This window comes from Elephantulus edwardii, unplaced genomic scaffold (assembly GCF_000299155.1).
Source record: "Elephantulus edwardii isolate Elephantulus edwardi_28Jun2011 unplaced genomic scaffold, EleEdw1.0 scaffold00083, whole genome shotgun sequence".
In the NCBI taxonomy this organism is placed as follows: Eukaryota; Metazoa; Chordata; class Mammalia; order Macroscelidea; family Macroscelididae; genus Elephantulus; species Elephantulus edwardii.
In genome coordinates, this window is record NW_006399833.1 from 10,964,028 (window position 1) to 10,972,360 (window position 8,333).

The window sequence follows — 8,333 nt, forward strand, 5'->3', positions numbered from 1 at the left end:
GTTTTCTTGATGTTGAAATCCAGATTGAAGGTTGTAGTCTTTGCTCTTCTTCAGGAAGTGTTTCTGCAGTAAGTTTTCTTCATATTTGTACTTCATTTCTATCTAGACAGACTTTAAAAAAACCTAAAAAGGAAAGCAAAGGATAAGTTTAAAGATTAAGACTCATTATAAAAAAATACAGAGCATTTTCTTTTCTTAAGGTATAGAAACTCAATTACCATGGTCTTGTGCCCAACAGCTTCTCAATGGCAGCAATGAGGTCACCTCCTGTTGCTATAAGGGCCTGCAAGTTTGCTTCACGATTCATAAACCCCATTGAGCTGAGCTGTAGTAGTTGTGGTTGAAATCTGATTTCTGGATTTGCCACCAGAAACTGAATCATTTGCTGAATGGACTGCTGGTTGAGTCCTAATTCCGATCCAGGATTCATGGTTTCACCAGGTGCAGAGCTAGAAATGTTGAATCTTGTTGGAACACCAGGAGCAGTGGGAGCAATGGGCCCAGTGTTGCCTAGGGAGCTAAATGAGACCATAGGGCCCATGGGGCCAAGTGAAGTAAATGTGCCTGGTGGGCCCATGGTGTTTCCCAGCACCATCATTCCCATACTGGGAACAAAGCTTGAAATGAGGCCAGGTGCTTCTGTGGCTAATATCTGGAGCCCTTGTTGGACCTGGATCAAAGCTTGCACTGCTCTTGGGTTTGACATGGCTGGAAAGAATTCTCCTTGCTGCATGTGCTGCAGGAAATCAATGGGTTGTATGCCCATCTGCCCCTGTAGCTGAGGATTTATAAGAAACAGCTGGCTATTTGGTATCATCTGAGCAGGCAGATCTTGATTCAGGCTCAGGGACGATATCATGCTCATGTAGGGTGCAAGTGGCATATTCTGGGACACCTGAGCAGTTCCACTTCTTTGTGGCAGCAGGCTTGACCTTACTGGGGTATGGAAGGCACTGGGATGTTCTGCATCTTCGGTGTTCTCAGTAGTACTGCTGGAACTTGCACTGCTTGAGGTTCTATCAGTACTCACAGAACTCTGAGAAGCCTGTGGTTGCCCCCATGGACTGGATAGTGGAGCTTGATTTCCTGAAGATGACGACTGTGTGTCTGCCCCAAGAGAGGAACTTCTCTGCATACATGGGCATGGATTACACTGAAACTGCTCTTGTACAGCATTCAGTAGAAGCCCTTGAATATCACTGTACATGCGCCTTACCCCAGCGTTACCACCTGGCATATTTTGGAAATTGCGGGCGTATGAATTTCTCATTACTTCTTGCATGACGACTGGATTCCTGGCTAATTCAAGGATCTGACTCATTACATCTGGGTTGTTAACCATTTGACTGATTTCCGGGTTTCTCTGCATCAGCTGCTGCATCTGTGGGTTGGTCATAATGAGATGCCTCATCAGATCCTGATTGGAGAGCACACTCTGAATAAAAGGGCTTTCAATGATCTGGGTTATCATCTCAGGATTGTTTATGATTTGCTGCTGCATTTGGCTGTGGACCTCAAAAAGACCGGGTGAGCTCAAATCCAGGGTGCTAAGGCCTGAAAGTATATCTGCATTTCTCAAACCAGATGAGTTGCTAGTTGAGGGAGTCAGTGGAGAAGTATCCCTGGAAGTCGATGCTGTAGCAGTACTGGTTCCTGTGGCGCCATTTCTAGGTTGCACGAATATGCCTGCAAGTTCCTTCTTGTTTCTTAAGACCAGGTGGATTGTCATTCCATCCCTGACGCCGTGGTGCACCAAGGTATTTTGATTTCTCATAATTTTCCCACCAAAAATCAACACTACATGATCGCTTTGGCATTTGAAGCGTTTAGCAACCATCTCCTTTAACTGCTGGACTGAGCTAGTCTCAAGGACTTCAAACACTTCTTTCTCTTTGGGCGTCTTTACAATGACTTTGATGACTCTGGGTCTGTCCTGGGCGGTGGCAGCTGCACCTGGGGCCACCCCAGAGCCACCAGGGCAAGGGTACTGAGCGCTGTCGTTCCTGTCACTTTCAGCCATGGCAGCTACAGTTATGCAGGTGAGTAGAGAATGTGTGGGCAGGTGAGCAAGTGAAAGGGGGGGGGGAGGAATGAGGAGCTGCTGGGAGCACAGAACTTCTGAGATGAAGCCTGCTGTGGTTCCTTGGTCCTCTGGAGATGGCTCAGCGGAGTCAGACGCTTAGATGTTCTTGTTGAAAGCCTTTAACTCCACAGCCGCTGTGTAGCAACTGGGGTCTTAAAAGCTTCCTAGCAGCCAGCTAAGGTGCAGTTATTGGCCTCTCCCTGTTTGGAACAAACATGATGGAAGATAATTAAAGATACACAGAAACAATGATTTGTGCATAGCCATTAACAAGTCCCCAGAACCTCAACTTCCATGACTCTGAGAGTAGAACTAGATGGCGCGGGGCTACCATTGTTGACTTCTCTCAAATACAAATGGAGGCTTTTGGATAAAATGGAGTAAAAATGTGCAACAAAACTAAAAGTCATAAAAACGACCAGGTTTAATGGTGAAACCTTTGAGACTATGACTCTTAGCTAATCTATGAGCCTGGAACTGAACTCATGTCTATGGATGAACTTTTAGCCACATAATAAATCTGTGAGGTGAACAATAACATTGGGGATGTACACAGTCCTTAGAACTGTCAACCATATATCAGTAATATGCCATTAGCCTAGAAATAATCTCAAAAAGCCGGTAAGGAGAAGGCAGAAATATAGATGGAAACATGGAACCAGAAAGCAAGTGGAAAGGATGCTGTTAGAATGTGGGATTGGAATCAGTATCATAAAACAAAATATATCAGTACCACACACTTTTGTTCAAATCACAACAAAAAGGCAAAAGATTTAAATAGGCATTTTACAAAAAACCAAAAGTATGAGTTTGGATTTTTTTTTAAAAAAGTTTACATATTTCACATGAATGAAGCATGTCTTTTTTCTAGTGATATTCACGGTTTATGGACCACTTTTGATCTACCTGTTATGCCTAATATTATATTAAAACGTTATTTCTCTTTATATCTAGTACTTATACTTGTGAATAATTTATTATATTTCACCATAGTTATATACTAGAATTTATTGACTATTTCTGTTTAGTTGGAGGATGAGAGGTTTTATCCCCCTGTTTGTAGACAGATGTCACAATAGTGCTGCATATAGACTTTTATTCCTATAAATTTTTAAGACAAAATACCAGAGATGGGAATATTGAGCTAGAGTTGTTTTAAAATAGTATTTATAAATTTTCGTTTTCCTGCTTTGGACATTTCACAATATATTTTGTCATTACAGTGAGCATTGTAAATGACCATTTTGTATGTATTTTGTTTATACATATATAGAAATAGTCCATTGTGTTTCCACCAGAAATGACTATTTTGTTGTTGAAAGTGGGGAAACAGTTGTTGTTATGTGCTGTCAAGTCACATGTGACTAATAGTGACCCTATGTACAACAGCCCTAAACTCTGCTCTATCCTGAGCCAATCTTATTGTCTCTGACACACTTGCCTCTATTACTCCAGTCAGTGAATCAATCTATCTCGTCAAGGTTCTTCCTATCTTTCCCTGTCCCTCCACTCCCCCAAGCATGATCTCCCTCTCCAAGGACTGGTCCCTCCTTGCAACATGTCCAAAGTATGTCAGACGAAGCTTCAGAATCCTTGCCTCCAAGGAGCAGCCTGGTTTAGCCCTTTCCAGGCTGAACCTGTTCATATTCTTAGCAATCCATACTCTTCTCCAGTATGACAGCTCAGAAGTATGAATTATCCTTCTATCATCCCTTGTCATTGTCCAGCTTTCTGATACACAGCAAGTAATTGCAAAGACGATGGCCTGAATCAGGTGCACTTACGTCTCCAGACTGACATCATTGCTTTTCAGAACTTTGAAGCAATTCATCTTTTAAATTCCCTGGCTGCTGGTGCCAAGAGTGTAGATTATGGAGCCAAGCAAATCTGTTAACAATCTGAATCTCCTCACCATCTATCATGATGCTGCCAATCGACCTAATGGTGAGAAATCTTTGTTTTCTTAATGTTGAGCTTCAATCCATATTGAAGCCTGTAATCCTTGACCTTCTGCAGCAAGTGTTTTAGGTCCTCCTATGTTTCAGCAAGCCAGGTTGTGTCATCTACGTAATACAGGCTGTTGATGAGCCTTCCTCCAATCCTGATGCCACAGTTCTCTTTATAGAACCCAGCCTCCTGGATAATCTGTTCTACGTATAGATTGGAAAAGTTTGGAGATAGGACACATTCCTGGCATACACCCTTCCCACTTTTGAACCATGCAGTGTTTCCTTGCTCTGTTCTGATGACTGCTTCCTGGTCTGAATAAGCACAATCAAGTGTTCTAGGATTCCCACTCCTCTCCGAGTTAGCCACAGTATGTTGTGATCCACACAGTCAAATGGTTTTGCAAAGTCAAGATCTATCTAACATTAGTTACAATATCCCTAGTTCCATGCCTCTTCTAAATTCAGCTTGCACTTCAAGCAGTTCTCTGTTGATTTGCTGTTTAAGTCATTTCTGGATAATCTTCAGCAGAATCTTGCTTGCATGTGATATCAATGATATTGCTTGATAATTTCTGCACTCTGTCAGGTAACCTTTCTTTGTAATGGGAACAAATATAGATCTCTTCCAGTCAGTTGGCCAGGTGGTTGTCCTCCAGACTTCTTAGCACAACTTGGTGAGCACATCCAGGGCAGCATTTGTTTGTTGAAGTATGTCAGTTGGTACGCCATCAGTTCCTGGGGTCTTTTTTTTTTTCCAATTCTTTCAGAGCAGCTTGAACTTCTTCCTTCATCACCACAGACTCTTGCTCATATATTGTTTCATGAAATTCTTCTGTGTCTGCTAATTCCTTTCAGAACAATGTCTCTGTATACTCTTTCCATCTTCTTTTAATGCTTCCTGGATCATTTAATATTCTGCCCAAAGCATCCTTGAATTTGTTCTTCAGTTAATTCAGCTTAAGAAATGCTGGGAAAGTTCAGCCCCTTTGATTTTCTGACTCCAGTTCTTTGCACATTTCATTATAATACTTTGTCTTCCCACATTACCCTTTTAAATCTTCTATTCAGCTTCTTAATATCTTGATTTCTTCCCTTTGCTTCTTGGCACTCTTCTTGTCAGAGTCTCATCTGACATCCACCTTGGTCTTTTCTTCCTCCTCTGTCTTTGTAATGACATTTTGCATTCTTCCTGGATGATATTCTTGATATCCTCCCACAGCTCATCTGATCTTTGCTCATTAGTGTCCAAGGCCTCAAACCTGTTCCTGAGATGGTTTTGAAATTCAGGTGGGACAGACTCATAGTCAAATTTTGGTTCCCATGGATTTGATTTAATTTTCCTTAGCTTCAGCTTGAACTTCCATATGAGTAGTTGGTGATCTGTTCCACAATCAGCACCGTGATTTCACCTGATGGTATGCATAGGAATCAGATCTATTACACCTGTGTGGAAACAGAGTGAGTGTGTGAGAGTGTGTGTGTGTGTGTGTGTGTGTGTGTGTGTGTGTGTGTATGCATGCTTTTTAATTCTTTATGTTCAAATAAGTAGCATTATTGTGTGCCAACCATCAGGGGTCACTTGTTTACTATGTCCGTACTCTAAGGACATTTTGTTTGACAATCTTGTGCACTGATAGAGTGGTTTTCAAAACAAAAACCTTATATGGTACAAATTTTACTGTGTTGCCACCCAGAAATAAACAAAAGCATATTCATATTACATTTTCAGGTCAGTAAAAGCAATTGACAAGTTAGATGTTAACTCCTTATATTGACATAAATTTATATGAAGTAAAAATTATCTTTTTGGAAGTAGAGTTCTAAAAATTTTGGTAAATGTAACTACCACTGAAATAAAGAGTATTTTCATCAGCTCGCCAAAAATAGCCTTCATGTTCCTCTGTTTCCCTCATCTATTCCAAGCCCTGGCCACTGCTCTTTTTTTCTATCCTTTTATCTTTCTCAGAATGCCATATAAATTGGTTTATACAGTAAATAAGGGTTTTTTTAAAAATTGACTTCTTACATGTAGCACATTGCATTTGATTTTCATCCATGTTTGGATCACATTTTTTTTTCTGTGGTCTTCATTTAAGTCTAGATTCTTTCTTGGTCCCCAATCTTAAGTGTAGTATGCTGTGTTGTTTTATGGATTATCTTTTCATGTTTCCAAGAATGTTGATAATAATTTATTTCCTTTATGCCTGCTGCTTCTCTATTTCTTCTCAATTCCCTTTTCTGTTTGCCAATTTCAGTCTTTTTCTCCTAATATTGAAGGATCTTAAATCCAAGGCATTGGTTGGCTGAAAGTCTAAGAGAGTGTGTGTGTGTGTGTATGTGTGTATACACACATACATACATACTTGTGTGTGTATATAGATGTATATACATATATATGTGTATATATGTATATGTGTGTATGTATATATGTATGTATGTGTGTGTGTATATATATAAAAATAAAAAAATCACTGAAAAGCTAAGCTGGGTGTGTATGGAATGTGGCTTATTTACTTGTAGGCATCCCTGTAGGGTGATCAGACATAAGTTCTGTTCAATCCTCATCCCCCACAATTTTCATAGTGCACTCCAACAAGAGCTAACTCTGTATCCTCAATGTACTATCAGTCACTGTTGAAGATTCAGCTGAGCTGGTCCCTGTTACCCAGTTCTATCATTTTCCTTGTCCTTACTTCACTCTTCTGTGTGAGTCTACCGTAGTAAAAAGAGGTTGCTTTGAAGAAGCAAAATACATTTTTGAGGGTGAAAATGCAATTCAGCCAGGGAAACACACAGGGAACAAAATGAGAGTTCCAAAAGCTGTTATACATAAAAGTAGGGAAGGCAATCCATGACTGCAATCATAGGGGCTTGGGATTATGTTTAGCCATAAGTTAAAATTCTACAATGTTTACTTACTGATTTCCTAGCAGAGATATCTCTGAGCAAACAGCTTTCTGAAATATCTACATGTACTCCCCTCCCCCTAAATCATTCTGCACAAACATTCTCCTGTGACCATCTCAGCAAATATTTCTCTTGACAAACATTCTTTTAAAAAACTTTGTTGTTTGCTGAGGGTGGTTAAAGTTCTACAGAAAGTTAGATGTCACTGAGGCTCCAAATCAGAGATTCTACTCTTAGGAAGGTTGAAAGTAAGTAAGCCTTAACCCAAGGCAAAATTTAATTAAAGGTAGAGTTGGCCGTGTGCTGGAATCTGCTGCCTCAGTTGTACCGAGTGCTTCAATTTTCAAACACACCATCATACCCTTATGCTTATAAATGTTTATATTCTTGCATGTAGTCACCACAGTGCAAGTCATTCATGTGTGTGTGTAAGCTCTTTGAGGGAAGACATTCCTGACACCAATACTTGCTCAGTAATAGTAGATAATTACATGACTAAATATCATGATCTACTTTTCATACTACTTTCATACTACTTTTCATATTATCTACATACAATATATACATACGTTCATATTACATTTCATACTACATACTTTCATACCTTTCATCATGCCTTTGATTCATGCAACTGAATTTGCACAAGTTTGGTAAGTAAATGAAGTGCATAAATAATAATATTCGAGCCTTATTTACCACATAAGATAACAATCTGTTTATTAAAAACAACTGTTAAGCTAGCTTTCACTGTCTCCCAGAAAGGTAAACTAAAAGTTCACACTGTGCACAAATGTTTCTATATCTTAGTAGTATACTGTGCAGTAGCCAAGTTATTGATGAGAAGACATCTATTCTTCAACTTATGGATATTCAAGCCTCACAATTGTGAAGGCAAATTTGATTAGGTCAGATTGTAACAAAGAGAAAAGCAATGGAAATGAACTGTTCCGAATCCATTGTTATTTATTTAATGTTCAAATAACTTTTCTCACTTGTTTATTGCCTCAACGAGTTCTAAAAACATCTTACCCACACAGCTACAACTTTTATGAGAGGAGCATTGGTGACAGAGTTGTTAAGTGCTCAGCTGCTAATTAAAAGTGGTTCAAACCCAGGTGCTGTGCTGCTAAAAGATACTGGCAGTCTGCTTCTGTAAACTTTTACAGCCTTGGGAATTAGGCAGGGCAGTTTATGCTGTCATCCAGGGTCTCAATGAGTCAGAACTGACTCAGTGACAATTAATTTTATGGGACCTATATCAGCGTATCTTACTATTTCAGTAAGCTTTTACTTAAGTATAGAAACATCCTTTGAGGGGGGGCCGGAGGGGGGAGAGAGGAAGGAAAGAAAGAGAAAGAGAGAAGGAGAGAGAGAAAGAAAGAAAGAAAGAAAGA

General features: G+C 39.8%; 1 protein-coding gene across 1 annotated transcript; it reads right to left on the reverse strand.

Moving 5' to 3' along the window:
- Positions 1 to 214: 214 nt before the first annotated feature.
- On the reverse strand, positions 215 to 2,020 carry LOC102867309 (ubiquilin-2-like). Its single transcript, XM_006889958.1, has one exon. It carries the CDS (start codon positions 2,018 to 2,020, stop codon positions 215 to 217), a length of 1,806 nt encoding a protein of 601 aa, XP_006890020.1.
- Positions 2,021 to 8,333: the final 6,313 nt, after the last annotated feature.

Coding starts and splice junctions, on each gene's coding strand:
- LOC102867309 (XM_006889958.1), bottom strand. CDS start 2,020: ATGGCTGAAAGTGACAGGAACGACAGCGCTCAGTACCCTTGCCCTGGT.